The 22,229-nt window shown below is 39.3% G+C and overlaps 1 protein-coding gene across 1 annotated transcript in view; it reads left to right on the top strand.

Moving 5' to 3' along the window:
• Positions 1-1,477: 1,477 nt before the first annotated feature.
• The window catches only part of GLO1 (glyoxalase I), a 28,361-nt gene continuing 7,609 nt past the window's right edge, over positions 1,478-22,229 (top strand). Inside the window, exons 1-2 of the mRNA XM_028510601.2 lie at positions 1,478-1,670; positions 19,505-19,587. Of these exons, the coding sequence (XP_028366402.1) occupies positions 1,587-1,670; positions 19,505-19,587 (167 nt within the window). The 5' untranslated portion in view covers positions 1,478-1,586. The remainder of the gene's footprint in view (positions 1,671-19,504; positions 19,588-22,229) is intronic.

Below are 22,229 nucleotides of genomic sequence, written 5' to 3'. Positions count from 1 at the left end.
GAATAGCAAAGGAAGAGGAATAACAATGTGAGAGATCAATTGCCTCTTTAATGCGCCCAACTGCAGATCTGGCCTGCAACCTGTGCATGGGCCCTGACTGGGAATCGAACTGGCAGCCTTTTGATTTGCATGCCAGTGCTCAATCTACTGAGCCATACCACCAGGACTAAATAAATCAAATCTTAAAACAAAACAAACAAACAAACAAAAAAACAGAACAAAAAACAAAACAATGGAGCCTGGCAGGCATTTCTACACAGGGGTCTCTCAGACCATCTGGATGTCAGGGAGAATCCTGCACTAGCTGCCTACCTCCTGCACTGAACTGCCCACCTGCATTATTTCTGCCGTATAAGTAAGCCCTTATGAAGTAGTTCCTCAAGCAATAGGACTGAGGTTTTCTCTGTTCAATTGGAGCTGTGAATCTATATTCCCATCAGCCTCTTCAATGACCGATAAGAGAGGCTCCAATTTGACCAATCAGGACACTGCTTTTTGGACCAATCAAACTTTGAGAATTGGTGTTCTCATTTGCATGAGGACAGACCTACCGGGGAAAAGAGGCAGAAACTTCTGTCTATATAAGTCAGCTCCCCTCCAGCTCAGAGAGTGGTTTCCCTTTTCAAAGAATAACGGAGGTTGCAGGCTGTGTTTCCAGGTCTGGGGAGTCCAGAGCAGGAACAGAACCAAGCAGAGTGGAGACCCAGACAGGGTCCTGGCCCCAGGGCTACGTGGCATTAGTGCTGTTTCACAGTTGTCAGCCATACTGTACCAAAATTGAGTTCTTGGCTCTGAATAAAGTTTCTTTCTTCACTGCACCCCAAATTGGGGATTCTTGTTGACTTTGAACTGGCACCAACAACCATCAGTTGACAACAGTGAAGACTAAGTCTTCCAATGAAGACAATAAAATATGTGCCTTAGCAAAATTAAGGTAAAACCCTTTTGGCTCATAAATAGCGAAACCATAACTTAAATCTCATTAGAGCATCACCAAAATCTTGCAAGGAAGCTGAGAGGGATCAGTTATTCCAAGCTAATAAATAGTGGAACCAAAACTTGAACCTAGGTTTTTTAGTAAGTCGATTGTTTTTATTTATTCTGTTTAAGTTATCAGTTTAAACTTAGAAAGACTTTGGGATTCTTACACCTTAAAAAGAGTAACTCCCAATTCTGTATCCCTTAGATTCCAATTCCCTACCAAGTTGCAGCCTTGACGTATGGGTGTTTACTGAACTTTAACAGTTAAACAAAAACAAAACTGGTCATCAAGCAAGCAGAGAAACCACTCTTTCCAGCCAGCAGCGTTTTTTGGTTTTTGTTTATTTCCTTTCCTCAAGTAGTCCTCCATTAGGCGAAAAGGGTCTTGGGGGTTGTAGTCTTGGGGCACAGAGCTCTGTGGCTGGAAGCGCTGACTCACTGGCACTCAATCAGCACAGAGCCAACTTGCTCTCTGCACAGCTATTGGCTGGAAGTCAGCGGCAGCCCGCCCCGGCGCGTTGTGGTCATTGGTAAAGGCAACTCGGGGTTTGGGTGGAGTGTGGGCAAGTCCTGAGGACCGTCGTCCGCGATACAGCAGTGCAGCCATGGCAGAACCTCAGCCCGCGTCTGGCGGCCTTACCGACCAGGTTGCCCTCGGTTGCTGCTCGGACCCGGACCCCAGCACCAAGGTGGGCGCAGAACCTAATTTTCCTTAGACTGGGTCCTGGCGTGGCGCAGTTGGGCTCAAAGAGAGAGCAGATCCCCAGGCTAAGCCAGCCCTGTTGGGGCTGAATTCGAAGGACCGCTGCTGCACCTCTGCCCGCCTTGGACGGCTGGAGTGGCCTGGGAAGAGGGCTAATGGTATCCAATGGGGAATCTGTGAAAAGATCTTTGTCTTGAGGTTGTTTCAAGGCCTGCAACCCAGGTTGCAGTAACTTTTTAATTTGGGAACCGTAACTGGAAGCCACAACTAACTCTGGGTCAAATCCCTTATCTGTGAGTGTGTATGTTCCCTAGGTCAATAACCATGGCAGATAAGAAGCACAGTTTCAGAGCTTCCAGTTTGGTTTCGAAGGTCTCTCTATACGTGCCGGCCTCTCCCAGGCTGCATCATTTTTCCGTAACTGCCCTGGCTCCAGGCTTAAACTCCTATAACTAATTTGATCGCTTCGGGTTTAACCGCGCCCAGAATTTCCCCTTTCCTTGGCTCTAAAAGTATGCGCACGGCCGCCCTTCTGCCCTCCCTGTGTGGTGGTCCCCAGGAGAGATGCCACAATCATGGAGCTTAGATCTGACAGGAATCTTAGAAATTTCTTCATCAATCTTCTCATTGCAGCTGAGACCCTGTAGAGGAAGGACCTGTTGCATATGAAGGCTTTCACCCCTTCAGCTTCCTTAGCATGTCTGTACTAAGTAAGAGTCAGTGTAACAAACTCACTGAGGTGTGGTGCATCCGTGCGTTGTCAAGATTAGACATAGCAGCTGGCTGGTTTATTCCTGTGTACTCATCAGTGTCAGTAAACGCCTTTGTGTATTTATACAATGGGCTGGGAAATTTTTTAATTCTTTGAAGAATATGCTTTAGGCAGCCCTGTAAGAAGGGTGCATAACGTTGACCCCTGCTTGTTCTTTGTGTTCAGGACACAAAGAGTCACACACTTCTCGTTGCTAAAGCGTTTGAGTAATATTTGGTACTTAGCTTAGACAAACCTTAGTCACTGCAAAACTAAGGGTGAAGAAATAAATTTATATATGTACATACATATACACACATGTAATCTCTCACACTCATCTCACTTGTATACCTTCTAATATATAGTAACACCTAGTTATTTCACATAATATAGAGTCATTCAGTACAAGTGAATTTTCCAGATATCTGGGAATTTTATGTAATGAGCTATTAAAAAATTTTCAGGGAGATATTTATAATATTTATTCAGTACACATCCTTGCATTCTTAATTTACACTTTTCATAATCTAAATTTCTCTTGGTGATTTGGAGCAGTAATTTTTGGCCTTTGAGATACTACCATGTGGAGGACATAAAATGGACTATGTACTAGCAGCTGGTACATATTAAGTGTGTCAGGCCCTGGTTATTGTCTTAAGTACATTACTTAATTTTATCCTCACAAAAAACCATCGAGGGAGGCATAATTATCTCCGTTTTACAAATGAGACTCTGGCACACAGGTATTGAGTAACTTGCCCAGGGAGGAGCCCACACTCCCAGCCTCTACCCTAATCAGCTTCTGGATTTCAGCACTAATTTTGGAACTTGAAGGAAAGTAAAACATCTAAATGAATTAAATGCAGCCTGATTGCTAATCAAGCTGCATTTATGTAGAGATGCAGCTATATATAGCTGCATATATATACATATATACCTGCTATATATAAAGAACATTTCAGGATACAGGAATGAACAAGATGTGGTCCCTTCACCAAACGTACATCAACTCTAACATTAAGTGGAACTGGGAGTAATGTCCTATTGAAATTAGAAAGCACCCTGGGAGCACAGAGGTAGAAACTTTTGAAGGCAGCATCTGTGGTAGGGTGTGTGCATAGGGTATTTGGAGCGTGAATACGTAAATTTGAATCCCTTGTTCTGTCATTGGCTGCAGTGCTTTTAGCAGGGTACTTGGGCTGAGTTTGTAAAAGCAGCATGAAGAGGGCTGCTAGGGTGATAAAGTGCATTGGTGTTCTATAAACTGTGAAGGGTGATCCAATTTAAGGTTGTATTTCAACTGGAGATCAGGGACTGCTAAAGCAGAAGGTGGGAGTGGGTGCATTCCTTGAAAGATGGGTGGGATTCCAATACCACTGGGACACAGAATTATGTAGGAGGGCATTCTAGGTGGAGGAAACATCTAAGTAAAAATGTGGTGCATGTTCTGGAGAGGTGAGTTACACATTTTTGGTTGAAATGCGGGTCATCTAAGCAGTGGAGCAGTGGTAGAGAAGGCCAGAATGATAGGTTGAATCCAGATCTTGGAGAAAGCTTTGAATGTCACATCAAAGGAAGTTGGATTTTATAAGGGTAGTGGGAACCATTCAGGATTTTGGAGCATTCAGTTGAGTAGATTGGAGGGATCCAAGCCTGAGGTGATAAGGAAACCTAAAAGGCTCTTCCCAGAAAATGACATAAGTGATGAGGGTCTGATTTGAAAAGGAGAGAGCAGCAGTGGTGGAAGGCAGCTTGCTTTTGATCATTTGCATCTGTGTCATAAAGGCAGACCAAAGCCTGTGTGCTAGCTTTCTTCATAAGGCCAAATCCTTCTTTTTCCAAGTGGTAATCAGAAATTCACTCTTTCAACTATTTCTATCGGTGTCCTTTAGTCCAATAATTTGGAGTGATAGGTGATGGAGTTGGGGAAAACTTTCAGGGTTAGTGATATTTAAACTGAGTTTTACCAAACACAAAGGAGGTAGCCAGGTAGAGTTGGTTCAGGGGTAAGGGGAAGAAGAAATTTGAAAAAGAAGAAGGAAGGACATAGCTAGATGGACAAATGATTGTTCTAGGCAGAGAGAGTCGTAGTATATATAAAATCATGACATCAGAGAACTGATACAGACCTACAGGTAATACATACAATGAGACTGAAGTTACAGGTAGTGCGCCATTGAGGGAAAGGTACTCAGTACAGCCACTGGGATGCTCAAAGAAATTATGAGCACTCGCATTGCATTCACTTGTTTTTCTCACCTTGTAAAGATTTTTATTTGGTAAATATGTTTTATAATATGTGTGTTTTAATAGTATATTTGTACTTGTACATAATTAAAATAAATATACATTTATTGGGGTTCAGTTTGTTTTGAACTGATAAGGGAATGAAACAAAAAATGTTTGAGACTACCAGTTTAGGGGATTTGTGACAAAAAATGAAGTTAGGAAGTATGCATCAACCATATGTGCTTGCTTTTGAGACTTCAGTTTAAAAGCTGTAAGGCACCACTGAAGGATTGATTTTTTAATCCATAAATGACCCAACAGGGTTTTCATTATACAACCATCACGCTGGTAGTATTATAGGAAGATCATTCTGGACTGCATTATAAACCTACAGGAAGCAGAGAGACCAGGGAGGCTATTGAAATCACCCAGGCAGGAAGTAATGAAGACTTGGTCAAGGCAATGAACACTGGAAAGGCAAGGAGGAAGATTCCAGAGGATGTAAGCAGTTGGGTGGATGGGATACCTGGATTGGATTCTGTAGGAGTAAAGAGGGAGAAATCTAGGAAGAGTCCAGGTATCTGACTTGGGCCAATAAGGGATTCTAGAGACATTCCCTAATACAAATATAGGAAGGAATGTTTATTTTGGCTGTGATGAAGTTAATATTTTGACCCAAATAGAACTGATGAGTATGCTGATGGAGAGAGACTTCAGGGCAGAGCTGAGGTTGGAGGTATGGCCTGGGGCATGCAACTTGAGAATCAAAAGCAACAGCTGGTAGTGAAAACTCTAGGTGTATTTTATAACAGCAGGAACAATAATAAGCAGAGTAGTTTGCTCTGGGACAGGCACTATGCCAAACACTTTCATGCGTTATCTCATTTGCTTTTCAGCTGAACCCTAGGAACTGAGAACTATAATTATCGCCATTCAAAGACATGAAAACTGAGCTTTAAGAAAAGTAATGATTTACTCAAGATAACAGTGGTAGAGTCAGCATTTGAACCATATTGCCAGGGAAGATTTATTTCTCTCACATTTGTGTTTTTTGTTCTCCTTTTGCATTTTGCATGAAATTTGAAAAGTCTCACGATACTGAGGGCTTCTAGGATTTTCCTGTTTCTCTTATATTGTAAGAGTAGTCTGGCAGGTGTGTTTACTAATATCTCAGGTAATTTTTACATTTGGAAAACTTTCCTTTGTGTCTCCTAGCTATTTCTGTCTCCCTTATCTATAGGGAAAGTATATTGGAAGTATGTTGTTGACTGTGGAGTTATAGAGTAGGAAGGAAAGGACCACAGGAAACCAATTTAGATAAGATAGAATGAATGTAGAGATAGTGGCTGAATTATTTTCCAGAGCATTCTTCACATTCTGACACGAGTTGAGTCAGGGAAATGACACTAGAAGGAGGACAGCAGTAAAGAAAACAATATATTGTACCATATTGTGCATCAGCCTGGTGGCCCAGCTATCACATAGTAATCAATTTGTTCCCCTCAGATACACTGTATTGCCGAGAGGATCTTCCACTGAAGGCAGTTGTGATTTGAAAAAGTCAGGAAAAAACACAACTTTATCATTTTTTGTTTTATAGGAGATATGACATTAGAGGTAAAGAGTTAAGCCCTTTCCCCTTTGATAAGAATCTGACCTTTGACTAACTCTAATTTGTTTCCCAGGAAACAATTAAAATAGTGTTTGTTCCTTGGGAATATTGTTTATGCTAAAAATAACTCAATTGGTAAATTGCATCTGGAGAGGGAGACTTCTAAATACCAAATGGGAAGCCACAGCTTTGGGCTTCCTGGAATTCAGTGGCTCTTACAACTTTCTTTTGTGGAGATTCTGGAAGTGATGCCTGTGGAGTTGCTACCAGCAATGTTGGCTCCTCTGGGACGCAGGGCTGCACACCAGGTGGTCCGCACACCTGCCCATTGTGGATCTTCTCCCCACACCTGAGCTGTCCCACCCCTTTTAAGGATTCCTGCGGAAGAGGAACACCTGACGCTGCGCTGCTCGGTGGCAGGCGGTTTTCCTGACTGATACACCCCTTCTGCCTCTGTATGTCTTTTAAGTCTGAATGTTTAGTTGACCTGTAAGATTTCCTGCTGGGAGTGATGCAACACCTTTGAAAATGGATTGGGAGAAATTGTTGATAGGCTCCAAAAGGAATTGGCATCACTGTTATTAAGGTCAAGATATACACGTTATAATGGCCAAAGAAATTTAAAATTTTCTGAAATTTGTCTAGTGCTAATTTTTTTTTTTTTTTGGAAATTTTTCTGAAGACTGAAGGGGATAGAGACACTGGAGATTTTGATCTTAAATAAGATGTACTCTCTTACAAAGCTCCCTAGTAATAGTTCTAGAGAAATGAGTGTCTTCATCACTAGAAAGATAATCTGAGAAGTAGAGAACACAAAGTCCAACAACTTTTTTTGCTATTTGTTCTGGCATATTGGTAAGTTTTGCTATATCCTGAAAACACATAGTGACCAAACATGTCCCATTGTTGGGGGCAGTTGTATAAAATTAATTTGGAGACTTCTGGGAATGGAGTACATGTACACTTCCCTGTGCCTCATGATAAGTACAGCTAAAACTTCAGGCATTGTATATATATAACCAACACAGGAAGACTCTTGAAAGGTGAAGAGAAGAAGGCAGATTAGCTAGGGACTCGAGACCCTAAAAACAACATGGTAGTGAGTTTCGTCAGTTTTCTTTTTTCTCATATAGCCCAGACTTGGAGCTAAAGAAGCTAGCAACCTGGAAATGCCAATGGGTGCACACACAAAAAAAGCCCAGTGAAAGCCTTTCTCTTGCCACAGGACCAGGAAATAGGCAGTTTTTCCTGGTAAGACAGAAACTTTTAGATAGTAACAGCTCTGCTACAACCCGACACCACAGAAAAAACTGTGGGTGCAGCCCCACGTATGCCAGCAAAGGCTGAGTGGAGAGCCTGGTCTTCTGCCCAACAGGCTGCACTGAGGTGCCCTACCTCCCCCTGTAGGGTAGTATCAGAGGAGGCTGAGTAGGGAGGCAGAGCTTTCCTTGCATTGGAAGTTACAAGTCCCCCCCTTCCACCCCAATGCTGTGTCCGAGGAAAAATACAGGAAACCTGAAATTCCACTACAACCCAGCTGTGGAAATACTTTAAGACAATTATACATGGGAGAGAATAAAGGGATGTAAACAGAGGTAAGGTTTCTGTACTTCACTCAAGCTGATAAATGATGGCACAAAGTGACTGTGATAAGTTACTTATACAGGGGTGGGCAAACGTAGATTAATAATAATCTACCTTATTATAGTACAATAATAAATAAATAATACAAGAATCAGCTCATGGACTCATGACTGTAAACCTACTTTTGGCCACTCCTATATATAACAACACCTAGAGCAACCACTAAAGGAACTGTACAAAGAAATACATGTAAAAAGACTCTAGCCCTGGCTGGTGTGGCTCAGTTGGTAGGAATGTCATCTTATAAATCTAAGGGTAGCAGGTTCATTTCAGGTCAGGGCACATACCTGGGTTGTGGGTTCATCCTGGTCGGGGCACATGTGGGAGGCAAGCAACCAATGTTTCTCGCATATTGTTGTTTCTCACCCTTTACCTTTCTCTCTCTTTCTGGAATCAAAAAATAAAAATAAAATAAAAAATTTAAAAAACACTCTAGAGAAATCAAAGTGGAATTATTAAAATAAAAAGTTCAATAATCCACAGAAGGGCAAAAGAAAACAAATAACAAAGAGAAAGCAAAACAAAAATAAATAAAATGTCCAACTTAAGCCCTAATATTTCAGTAATTACATTAGGTGTAAATATACTAATTAAGACAGAGATTGGTGGAGTAGATTTAAGAACATGCCCCAGCTTATCCATATATGAGGTGGTGGATTTTATTGTGATCATTTTGTAGCATAAAGTCTAGTCATTATACTGTATACCTTAAACTTAAGTGGTACTATATGTCATGTATATCAAATTAAACTGAAAGAAAAAATTTAAATGTCCCAACTATATGCTACTTATATGAAGCTCACTTCAAATATAATGATAGAGGAAAGTTAAAAAGAACAGAAACATATATAGTACGCAAACATTAATCAAAAGAAAGCAGGAGTGCCTATGATAATATCAAATAAAGTAGACTCCAGAGCAAAAAAATGAACTTAGAGAAATACATGATAGAATGATAAAAGGGTCAATTGATCTAGAAAACAACAATCCTAAATGTGTGTGCAGCAAACAGAACTGCAAAATGTGTGAAGTAAGAAGTGAAATATAAATGGAAAGGAGAAATAGATCCACAATTACTGTGGATCTACTGGAGTAATGGAGACTTCATTACTCCTGTTTCAACTATTAATAGAACTAGACAGATTCAATAACAACTTTAACAAATAAGATCCAATCAGCAAACAAGACCTAATCAATGTGTATAGAACACTCCACCCAATATTAACAGAATAACACTTTTTTCCCCTCACATGCCCACAGAGAATATTCCAAGATAGACCATGTTATGGGCCCTAAAACTAACTTACAGATGATAGCAAGGCTACCTAAATGAGAAAACACAAATTACCAACATCAGGAATGAAGTAGGGACTACCACCAAGGACTCTGCAGACATCAGAAGACAGTGAGGCAGCGATTTGCAACTGGTGCACCACAAGAATATTGAAAACACACAGTATCTGACTAGTCAGGGGCACTGAGCTCTTTTCCCTTAGATTGTCAAGTAAAAAAAAGAAATGACAACAGCCACAACAATGGCTGTCCAATGTGAATAAGTCAAAATTACACCTGTTTTTTTTTTGTCAGATTGCCAAAATATATTTTTTGGTTTGCTGCAGGATTTTAGTAATTAGTTTATGTGTGCCATGAGATGAAAAAGGCTGAAAATGACTGCAACAAGGGAATGCTAAAAACAACTATGTACATTAATTAGACAACTTACATGAAATGGAACAATTCCTTGAAAAAACACAAAACTATCATAACTTACCCAATGTGAAATAATTTAAATAGCTCTATAACATAAGGAAACCAAATTCTTAATTAATAATCTTCCAAAAAAACATATCTCCAGGCCCAGATGATTTCACTGAAGAATTCTTCCAAATGTTAAAGAAAAATTAACATCAGTTTCACATAATCCCTTCAAGAAACGTGAAGACAAGGGAGCACTTCCCAGTTCATTTTACAAAGCTCCTATCACCAAGACACTAAAACCACATGAAGGCAGTACAAAAAGAGAAAACTACAGACCAACATCCCTCACAAACATAGACATAAAAATCTTTGACAAAATATTAGCACATAGAATTCAGCAATATATAAAAAGAATTACCCGCAATGACTAAGTGAAGTTTATTACAGTTATGTGAGCCTAGTTCTGTATTCAAAAATCAGTTAAAATAATTTACATTAAGAGGCTAAAGAAGAAAAACATGATCATATCAATTGCTGTAGAAAAGGTATTTGATATAATTCAATACCATTCATGGTTAATTTTTCTAGAAAAGAATAGGAATGGAGGAGAACTTCAACTTGATAAAGAGCATCTATAAAAATCTTACAGCTAACATTGTTCATAATCATGATGCTTCTTACCTTTAGGGGACAAGGCCAGGATGTCTGCTCTCACCACTCTTATTTAACATAGTGCTGGAAGTCCTACCTAGCACAGTAATACTGGAAAAGGAAATAACAGTATGCAGATCAGAAGGGGGAAATAAAACAGTCCCTAGTTGCAGATGACAATTGTCTATATAGGAAATCCTAAAGAATCCTACAAAAAACTCTTCTAGAACTAACTGAGTTCAGCAGGGTCACAGGATACAAAATAAACATACAAAAATCAATTGCATTTCTATACACTAGCAAAGGATATGAGCACCAAGATTAAAAATACAATATCATTTACAATTGCTAAGCAAAATTAAATACTTAGGTATATGTCTAAAAAACAGCATGTCTAGGGCATGTATGCTGAAAATTACCCAGTGCTGATAAGCCCTGGCTGGTGTAGTTCAGTGGATTGAGTGTGAACCAAAAGGATTTGCAACTCACTGGATTTGGCCTGCGAACCAAAGGGTCACTGGTTCGATTCCCAGTCAGGGCATGTGCCTCGGTTGCCGGGGCAGGTCCCCAGTTGGGTACGCACAAGAGGCAACTACACATTGATGTTTCTCTCCCTCTCTCCTTCCCTTCCCCTTGCTCTAATAGATAAATAAATAATCTTTAAAAAATTACTCAGTGCTGATAAAAGAAATCAAAAAAGATCTAAATAAATGGAGAGACATACTGTGTTCATGATTGGATGACTCAGCATAGTAAAGATGTCAGTTCTCCACAAAATGATATGTATATGTTTAACAGAATCCCTATCAAACCTTTTTATAGACATAAGCAATCTTATTCTAAAATTTATATGGATGGTAAAGAAACTACAATAATTTTGAAAAGAATAAAGTGGCAGGAATTAGTTTTACCTGTTTTTTAAGATTTACTGTATAACTACAGTAATCACTATCTTTTCAACAAATGGTGCTGGAGTGTTTGAACATACATAGATACAAATGAAGCTTTAAGTTAAGTCTCACATCTTATGCCAAAAAAGGAAAAGAAAAACTCCATTTAGAGGTACTCAAAGGGACCTTGACCCTTTCTTTGGTTCATGTCCCTGCCCTGCTGTTACAATTTTGTCAGGATTATATTGTAGACACATAGGACATGCACTAGAAACATTCTTTAAAGAAAAACAACAAAACTTTTCACTGCATTTTTTCCATGACCATTTAACCCCTTTTAGCCCCCACCTTCCTACAATCACCACACTGCTGTCCATGTCCATGAGTCCTTTTTCCTTTTTGCTCAATCCCTCCACCCCTAACCTCCCCCCATCCATAGCCGTCATCCTGCTCTCTCTGAGTCTGTCTCTATTTTGCTTGTTCGTTTGTTCTTTAGATTCCACATATAAGTGAAATTATATGGTAATGGTATGTGTGTCTTTCTCTGTGGCTTATTTCACTCAGCATAATGTTCTCGGGTCCAACTGTTGCAAAGGGTAAAATTTTCTTTAATATAGCTGAGTAGTATTCCATTGTGTAAATGTCCCATAGTTGTTTTATTCACTTATCTACTGATGGGTGCTTGGGCTGCTTCCATTATCTTGGTGAGTGTAAATGACTCTGCAATGAACACAGGGCTGCTTATGTTCTATGGAATTAGTGTTTTGGGTTTCTTCAGATATATTACTGGGAGTGGGATTGCTAAATCAAAAGGCAGATCCATTTTTTATTTTTTGAGGTATCTCCATGCTGCTTTCCACAGTGGCTATACCAGTCTGCATTCCCACCAACAATGCAAAAGGGTTCCCCTTTCTCCACATCCTCGCCGGCACTTGTTTGACTTATTGATGATAGCCATTCTGACAGGTGTGAGATGGTATCTCATTGTAGTTTTAATTTGCATCTCTCGGATGATTAGTGATGTTGAGCATCTTTTCTTATGTCTATTGGCCATCTGTATGTCCTCATTGGAGAAGTGTGTATTTAGGTCCTTTGCCCATTTTTTAATTGGATTGTTTTTTTGGTGTTGAGTTTTGTAAGTTCTTTATAGATTATGGATATTAACCCCTTATCAGATGAATCAGCGAATATGTTCTCCCATTTTATGGTTGTCTTTTTATTTTGTTGATGGTCTCATTTGCTGTGCAAAACCTTTTTAGTTTCATGTAGTCCCATTTGTTTATTGTTTTGTTTTGCTTGCCTCGAAAGATATATCAAAATATTGCTATGAGCAATGTCTGAGATTTTACTGCCTGTGTTTCTTTCAGGGTTTTTATGATTTCAGGTCTTAATATTTAAGTCTTTAATTCATTTTTTAAAGTATATTTTATTGATCATGCTATTATGGTCGTACCATTTTTTTCCTCCACTTCATCTTCCTCTACCCTGTACCCTGCTACCCACCAGTATCCCCCCTTCCTTACTTCGTGTCCATAGGTTGTATATATAAGTTCTTTGGCTTCTACATTTTCTATACTATTCTTAGCCTCCCCTGTCTATTTTGTACCTACCATTTATGCTTCTAATTCCCTGTACCTTTCCTCCATTCCCCCCTCCCCTTCCCACTAATAACCCTCCATGTGATCTCCATTTCTGTGATTCTATTCCTATTCTACTTGTTTGCTTAGTTTGTTTTTGTTTTTTAGGTTCCCTCGTTGATAGTTTTAAGTTTGTTATCATTTTACTGTTCATATTTTTTATCTTCTTTTTCTTAGATTAAGTCCTTTTAACATTTCATATAATAAGGGCTTGGTGATGATTAACTCTTTGAACTTGACCTTAACCTGGGAAGCACTTGATCTGCCCTTCCATCCTAAAGACAGCTTTGCTGGATAGAGTAATCTTGGATGTAGGTTTTTGCCTTTCATGGCTTGGAATACTTCTTTCCAGCCCCTTCTTGCCTGCAAGGTTTCTTTGGAGAAATCAGCTGATATTCTTATGGGAACTCCTTTGTAGGTAACTGTCTCCTTTTCTCTTGCTGCTTTTAAGATTCTCTCCTCTTTAATCTTGGGTGGTGTAATTATGATATGTCTTGGTGTATTTCTCCTTGAGTCCCAAAGAAATTGGACTTTCTCAGCTTCCTGGACTTCCTGAAGTCTATTTCCTTTGCTAGATTGGGTAAGTTTTCCCTCATTATTTTTTCAGAAAAGTTTTCATTTTCTTGCTCTTTCTCTTCTCCTTCCAGCATCCCTATGATTTGGATGTTGGAAAGTGTAAAGTTGTCCTAGAGGTTCCTAAGCCTCTCCTCATTTTTTTCTCTTTAACTCTTGTTTCTTCATTCTGTTTTGGTTGAATGTTTATTTCTTCCTTTTGCTCCAAATTGTTGATTCGAGTTCTGGTTTCCTTCTCTTCACTGTTGTTTCCCTGAATATTTTTATTTCACTTTTCATAGGCTTCACTTCTTCCTCTATTTTGTGTCCATACTCAAACATTTCTGAGAGCATCCTGATCCCCAGTGTTTTGAACTCTGCATCTGATAGGCTGCCTGTCTCCTTGTTGCTTAGTTCATTTTCTGGAGGTTTTTTCCTGTTCTTTATTTAGGCTCTATTTCTTTGTCTTGCACACTTGTACATTGTAAGGGGCAGAGCCTGAGGTATTCACCAGGGCTGCATTCTGGCTGTATGTGGGGAAGGGGTCAGAGAAGGAACAGTGCTGCTTGCTTGGCTCTCGCCTGGCTTTCAGTCACTTCCCCTGCTACCCACAAGCAAATTGGACCCTTCTGGTGGTGATTCCTGGGTGGGTGGGTTTGAGTATGTTCTAGGACCTCATGGGTCCCTCCAATGCCTGTGAGACTGGGAATTTCTCCCACTGCCGCAACCCCCACAGGTTTTTACAGCCAGGTGTTTTGAGGCTTTAGTTTCTTGAGGCTGTGCTCTGTCTCGCTTCCCAGTTGTTCCTCCTAGCTTATCAACTCTGGAATGTGGGACTGTCTGGTCCGCCTGTCGCTGCCTTGATGTGCGTCTTTTCTGCCCCAGCTGCCTGTGTCTACTCCTCCTACCAGTCTGGATGAGTGTGTCTTATTTAACTCCTTGGTTGTCAGACTTCCATGCAGTTTGATTTTCTGGCAGTTCTGGTTGTTTTTTGTTTTTAAATTGGTGTCGTCCTTCTTTTGGTTGTGTGAAGAAGCAAAGCATATCTACCTCTTTAATCCATTTTGAATCTCTTCTTGTGTGTGGTGTAAGAAGGTGGTCTGGTTTCATTTTTCTGCACATATCTGTCCAATTGGTATATAAATGGTATTTTCCCAATACCATTTATTGCATAAAATATCTTTAGCCCATTATATGTGCTTGCTTCCTCTGTGTGTAAAGGTGTGGATTTATTTCTGGGCTCTCTATTCTGTTCCATTGATCTATGTGTGTGTTTTTATGTCAGCACTATGCTGTTTTGATTACTATGGACTTACGGTATAGTTAGATATTAGATAGTGATTCCTCCAACTTTCTTTTTCTTTCTCAGGATCACTGTTGTTATGTGGGGCCTTTTGTGGTACATTTAAATTTTTGAAATATTTGCTCTAGTTCTGTGAAATACAACATTGGAATTGTGATAGGAACTGCCTTGTATCTATAGATTGCTTTGGTCTTGTGGACATTTTAATGATGTTAATGCTTCCTGTCCATGAAGATGGAATATGCTTCCACTTATTTTAGAAGCATTCTTGATTGTACCTTTATAGTTTTTACACACTATAGTTTTACACACTCAGGTTTTAAGTCAAATTGGGAGTATATTCCCTCAAAACTGGATTACTTTTATTCTTTTTTTTTATAAGGCAAAGGAACAAATCTCTGTTACATAGTAGTTATGCCAGAAAACCTAAAGATAGTTTAGGCATCAAGAAATCTTACTTGTATTGTTCCCAATTTGAACGTGATAGGGGAAAGACAAAGTTAAAAATTGTCTGATGAAGCATAGGGAATCTAGTTGATAATATTGTAGTAACTATGTATGGTGCCAGGTGGGTACACAACTTATCAGGAGGATCACTTTGTAAGGTATATAAATATCTAACCACTGTGCTATTAGCCTGAAATTAATATAATAATGTCAACTGTAATTGAAAAAATTAAAATTAACAAAGTAAAAATAAAACAAAGGATTGTCTGATGAGATAAAACATGAATATAAGTTTTTTAAAACACAAAATATATTTATTTTAAACAGTATTGTGTAACTATGGCAATAAGCAGTCATTTTAAGGAACTTTTTAAAAATGGAACTTTTTCTCAAGACCATTCACGTGTTTGCCAGAAGTACTAAAAGTTACAGAATTATACCTATATCATCATTTATCTAACTATTCCTTTGTTGTTAGAGACAGTTTAGCCAAGGTGGTTGGAAGCAAAGACTTTGTAATCAAACTGCTTGGGCTGAAATCTTCTCTCTGCCACTTGCTCTTTCAGCCGTACAGTGGGGGTGGTAGTAAGGCGTGTCTCATGGGCTTGTTGTGAAGATTGGATGAGTTAATTTCTGTGAGTCACTTAGAACAGTGTTGTCTGCCACATAGTTACTATGTAAGCATTGTGATGAGTGTCTTTGTACATAAATCTTTGTTAGAGTTTTCCAATTATTTCCTTAGATAATTTTGGCTGTGGGGGTGGGGGACATCTTGGTGAAGAATATGAACTTTAAAAGACTCTTAAGATCCAAATTGCTTTCCAGAAGGATATCAGGATAGGGGTAGGGTAGGCAGGGTTGGTGAACTTATTTTATAGTACTTGGCACAGCATCTTTAGGGAAAAAAATCTGTGTGTAAGATGCATGGATTTGAGTGTAGCCTCCATGGACTGAATAGAAGTAATGACAGAGTTATCTGCAGGCTAGCGATACTAATGTCGGCACTACAAAGATGCTGAAGAAAGAAAATATGAATGTGACCAATGTGTTAGTGGTAGAATGGTAAACTGGGTCATTACAGAACAGGTTCTAAAAGGTAGTTTTTAGATTTTAGACTTTTTTTTTAAACTAAAGAAGAGACCAGTAATGTTGGATGCAGCTTGATTGGAAAGAAAAGTCTAATGAAAGTTTATTTACTCATTCAACAAATATTTATAGGTACTTACTGTGTGCCAGGTTCAGTCTGAGATACATCAGTCAACAAATAAACATCCCTACCCTTAACACATTATATTCTAATGTGGAAAGAAAAACAATAAAAAATAAATATGGAAAAAATGGGCTAGGATAAGAGGATTGTGGTGAGTTACCATTGTAACTAAAGTGGTGAGGTAAGGCCTTACTGAGAGGATGACATTTGAGCAAAGATTTAAAAAGATTAGAAGTGACTCTGGGGGAGGAGCATTTCAGCAGAGGAACTAGCAGCTCCAAGGCCTGTGGCTGGAATGTGGTGGAAAAGGACCCCTTTGAGAATAGATGTAGGGGCAAGGTGAAAGAGAGGAGTGCCAGTTAGTCTGGGTGGGGGCTACAGTAGCTGGATTCAGGGCATTGGCGGGGGTGGAGGGTGGTGGTGACGAGTGTGGAGTCAAAGAATTTAGGGAAATTAGATGGAGGCTCTTTGTGCCCAAGAAAGAATTTTGCTGACAGAATTGACAACTAATAGTTTAATGGTAAGGGAGGGGACTAAAAACTCACTTAGAAAGTAAAATAAAAACAGGAGTTGGGGACCTTAGTAAGATTAGGGACAAGCAGTACTAATGGTGCCAATAATAGCTCCTATATTACATTGTAAGACGATAATTGATGTTTATAGCAATGTTCTAGAATCATCAAAATAAGATTAAATTCTGTGCATTTTTAAGGAGGGATAAGTAGATAGCTGAGGTTTTCTATATGCAGTAGTCATAACATTTCAGATAGTTGTAATCATTTGAAAAAAACGGTGTAATAAATCAAAGCCTCAAGTGACAGACTTAACATTGAGATGTTCATTTGCTATTGCTGGTAAATGGCTTGAAACAACACAGATTGACTATCTCAGTTCTACAAGTTGGAGGTCCCATGTGGTCTCACTGGGCTAAAATCAAAGTATCGACAGGGCTGCCTTCCTTCTGGAGGCTCCGGGGGAAAGGCCTTCTGGACTCTTTCAGGTTACTGGCAGAATTCCCCTCGTTTCAGTGTGAGACCGAGGTCCCGGTTTCTTTGCGGGCTGTCATCCGAGGGTCATCCTTAACTTCCTGTACATGTGCCCCTACATCCTAGACAGCAGCCACACAGATGCATCCTTCCCACCCTTGAATCTGACTTCCTCTTCTGCTCCTCCTCTCGACTTGTACCTTCTGTGCTATCTCCCAGTCTCTTCGATGTTCCTCTTCTGCTTTTAATATCTCATAGTTTGAACCCACCTGGGTAATCCAGGATAATCTTCCTGTTTTAAGGTCAGTTGATGAGTAAGCTTAATTCCATCTGCAAAGTTCTTCACAGCAGCGATTAGTGTTTGATAGAATAACTAGGGACATCTTTAAATTTAGTCCTTGGCTGTAACTCCCGTAGGGGCCTGCAGTGCAGTGGCTGTGCATCTTGTCTGGTGTGAGGCAGGCAACTGTCCTCCATGAGGCCTGCCAGGTACAGCCTTCGTAATTGCCTGTCCTTGGACCTGTATTTTGGCCTAGAGCTGGCCTCCTCAAGCAGACATTGTAACTGATAAGAGCAACTGCAATCACTCATATTAGCTGGGAGGGAAAGATATTTGCTAGTTTCATAGTGTTCACAGAGCCTTTTTTAATTGCCGCTGCAACAAGAATATGAAGTGGAATTGGTTCTGCTGCTGTTTTGGTCTCACTTCATTGCAATCACGAGCAACTTTGTAGGTGTGTTTGCACTTAGGTTCAGCTGGAGAAATCAAGACCTGATTGTGAGTGCCAGACTAGTGCCTGGATATCAGGATCTGCGTTTCTCTTTTTCAGCTCTTTGCTGAAACTGAGACTTTAAGGAATGTAGCACCTGACTGAGAAAAGCCATCCAAGTATTCTAGACTTGTAACTTCAGAACCAACTGCCTTATATGAGATTATAAGCAGTGAATGAAGAATTAAGTTACTACATTCATTAAGATCAGCTTATTAAGGTAGTTTTTAGTCTAGTTTTGTTTTTGTTTTAAATGAGACTTTTAATGCTTGAAATAAAAGTACATTTTGGTTACTTAAAAATTTAGCAAAAAGAAAAAATAATACTTTCCTAATGATGCTGAATGAATCAGATCTGTTTGTATTTGTATGATGTGAGTTGTAGGGGAGAGATGTCTGTGTGGCTGCGGAGGGAGAGTTCAGGCTTTTCCGGCCTGTCTTGTCAAGTCCTTGGGTGACAGGAATAAAAATCTGTTAGGAAGCACAAACTAATGAACAGTCTCATGGTCTGGAAGATACCTGTGGTAGAAGAAGACCTGAACTTAGAAAGTTGGGACAATTAATTTAAAAACCCTGAGGATGATTCTCATCTAGTAAACAGGGATATTAATATCCATAGATAGTGCTACGTCATAGTAATATGCCTAATGAGATTAAATCCCTCGGCAAATTATTAAAGCTAATCATTTTAACTCCATGAGTTATACTCTCTGCCCTTTTATCAGTCAGATCAAGCTTTTTGTTTCCTAATTTTTAAATTGGACTGTTTTCAATGGTGTTAGAGACAACTTTTTACCATTTTAGTTACTTAGGAGTTTAGGATCTTGTAACTCCTTGCTATGATTACCAATACATAGTTCTGTGAGGGCATTTATGCCTCCATTCAACAAATTTTAAGAGATTGGATTCTTTATTTCTAATGTCACTGCCTTCGTTTAGGTAACTTGAAAGCCAACTGGAGATAAAGATTTGGTTCTCAGTAGTTTATTTGGGAGCTAGTGAAAGAAATCGCCATGGAATGGGGAAGAGAGGCAATCAAAAGTCTGTAAGAGTAAGGGCATTTTGGGCTTCAGTCTTGCTAGGAAGCCTCTGAGAAACTGGGTAGAACATGCCTCAGAATTGCCCCATTAAAGGGCAAGGAAGCAAGGTTTTTTTGTCCATTATTGGCTGAGGGTCATTCCTGGAGTGTAAACACCCTGGCACTTTGGACCTGCCCTACCCTGTGACTTGAATATACTTTTGGGCAGAAAGCACAAATTGTAGGTAGTAGGTATGGAAACCGTTTCCAGGTCATTTCCATGGCAGAGGAGACAAAGTTGTTTTCTTCTTAAACATTATGTTGCAGTGGTAGACTGTTTATATCTTGTTACAGTAAACACAATTAATTTTGGTAACAAATGGTAAAGCTTCGAGGTATTTAATATATACTGTTTCTCCTTAGGATTTTCTGTTGCAGCAGACCATGCTGCGAATTAAGGATCCTAAGAAGTCTTTGGATTTTTATACCAGAGTTCTTGGAATGACGTAAGTAAACTCTCTATTGGTGCCTGTAATATTTAAATTTATAGCTTTGCAAATATAGTGAATGTTTTCAGATCTATTTTTTAAAATGGGTTAAAGTTTGCTTCATAAATCACAAAAGTCTTGGACAAGGCTTGCTGGCTAGGGCTTCTGTGAAGCTCCTCCCCTCCATCCCAGCCAGGCTCACTGGACAGCGACTCCAGTACCTGTATTTTCTCTTAACTCCCTTCTCTCTGAGAGCTGCCAGTTAAATCCTTAGTGTGTCCAGCCCTAGCTGGTGTGGCTCAGTGGATTGGGCACCAGCCTGAGAACTGAAAGGTTGCCAGTTCAATTCCTAGTTAGGGCACATGCCTGAGTTGTGGCCAGGTCCCCAGCTGGGGGCATGTCAGAGGCAACCAACAGATCTAGATCAATATGTCTCTCACACACTGCTGTTTCTGTCCCTCTCTTTCTTCTTCCCTTCCCCCCGTCTAGAAGTAAATAAATAAAATCTTTTAAGAATTAATAAATTACTATTTCTCTATTAAAAAAAAGTAATAAGGCCCTGGCTGGCGTAGCTCAGTGGATTGAGCGCGGCCTGGGAACCAAAGTGTCCCAGGTTCAATTCCCAGCCAGGGTACATTCCTGGGTTGCAGGCCATGACCCCCAGCAACTGCACATTGATGTTTTTCTCTCTCTCTCTCTATCTCCCTCCCTTCCCTCTCTAAAAAATAAATAAATAAAATATTTTTAAAAAGTAGTAATACAAAATAAATCCTAGGTGTGTCCATATCCTTTTGATATTATAGCCACTTTTAGCCTCTTGTTTACTTCAGAAAACATATAGATATGAAGACATACTACTTGGAAAATGAATGACTTTACCTAAAACTGACCATCTGTCCCATTTTTATAGGATTTGTTTTTTTGTTTGTTTTGCTGGACAGGTAATATCCACAGATCTCTTAATTCTTAAAGTATTTTTGTTTATTTTTCATGATTTGAGATTGTTATTTATTTTTGATAATATAGATAAAGTATAAAATGATTTTTAATGTACTGCCTAGATAACTCACATTGACATTGAGAGAAAAATTCAGGTAATACAGTATATGTCTATGTTTAGAAAATCTAACCAGTTCAGAAAAATACAAAATGGCCCTGGCTGGCATAGCTCAGTGGACTGAGCGCGGGCTGGGAACCAAAGTGTCCCAGGTTCGATTCCCAGCCAGGGTACATTCCTGGGTTGCAGGCCTGAACCCCCAGCAACCGCACATTGATGTTTCTCTCTCTCTCTCTCTCTCTTTATCCCTCTCCCTTCCCTCTCTAAAAATAAATAAACAAAAATCTTAAAAAAGAAAAGAAGAAAAATACAAAATGAAAAGCAGTAACCTCCCTCTCCTAGTTCTTCTCCCCAAAAATAAATTGCTGTAAACAATTTCTTATAATATTTTTCAGAAAAAGTATTTTGCATATATTTATGGCATATATAAAGGACAGAATGAAAACAAAGTAATTGCACACTTGCCATTTGCAGGCATTTTACATATTATTTCCTTCCATCTTCAGAGTAGGCCTATAAGGCAGAAGCCAAAGCTTAAAGACATTAAGTTATTGACCCCAAATTTGAAGCCAGTTCTGATTGGCTCCAAGGTTGATCTTGTTTTTAAAGAGCCCCCAAGTAGGGGGCTTGACATTATACCGAAAGACATGCTCAGCTGAGAAAAGCAAGTTTCAACAGGGTCATTTGCCTTATTTCCCATGTTATTAGGCTATAAGGCTTAGACAGTCTGCTTCAGGTGCAGAGATAGTTTTTCATGGTTAGAGTATTTGAGATATTTGATACTTTTATAAACAGATTAGATAGAATAAATCTTATTTGCGATAAGTCAATACATAGATAGATCTTAGTGGGCCAAAGCATATTACATAGCAGTGATAAGTAAAAGATTTGGAATAGAATTCTACAAACTTTTCATTTGCTATGATTATGAATGAGGTCATCTTAGAGCATTTAATCCACACCAATCTAAAGAAAATTGTAATGTATGTATGCTCATTCTAAACTGCTCCTTGCAAAATAATCTTACACTCTAAACTCACTTTATAGGCCATAACTTCAATGATCTTTTCTAAAACTGCAGTATTTAGTAATTCATTCTCTCTTTCTCTCATCAGTCACTCCTTTCCACTGACTCTTTCCCTGCAACGTACAAAAATGCTTAAGTCTTCTCTATTCTAGGATAATTCTTGCCCTCTGCCCTCTCACCCTCCTTCCCATCGTCCCCCACCATCAGTGAAGGTAGACCATGCTTGCTGTTTGACTTGCTCACCTTCCACTCTCTCCTAGGTCGGGCAGTCCAGGCTCTGCTGCCCCACACTGCTGAAACTGCCCTCATAGGATCTTCCGTGTCTCGTGGCCTGTTCTCAGTCTCAGTCCTGTTTGACCTTTCTGCAGTATTTGACACCGTTAATCACTTTACTGTTGACATTCACATTCTCTGTGATAGTAGTCTGTCCTTCCTTCTCTCTTACCACATATCCTCAATGTTTTTTCCCTAGGAATTTTGGCTTAGTAGGAAATCAGTTTATTTCTTTATTTCTTTCTTTACTCTTTTTAATTTAAATTTTATTTTTCAATTATAGTTTACATTTAATATTATTTT

Source organism: Phyllostomus discolor, chromosome 4, assembly GCF_004126475.2.
Source record: "Phyllostomus discolor isolate MPI-MPIP mPhyDis1 chromosome 4, mPhyDis1.pri.v3, whole genome shotgun sequence".
In the NCBI taxonomy this organism is placed as follows: Eukaryota; Metazoa; Chordata; class Mammalia; order Chiroptera; family Phyllostomidae; genus Phyllostomus; species Phyllostomus discolor.
Note: the sequence above shows the minus strand (reverse complement) of the source record. Positions and strands in the feature narration are given on the sequence as shown.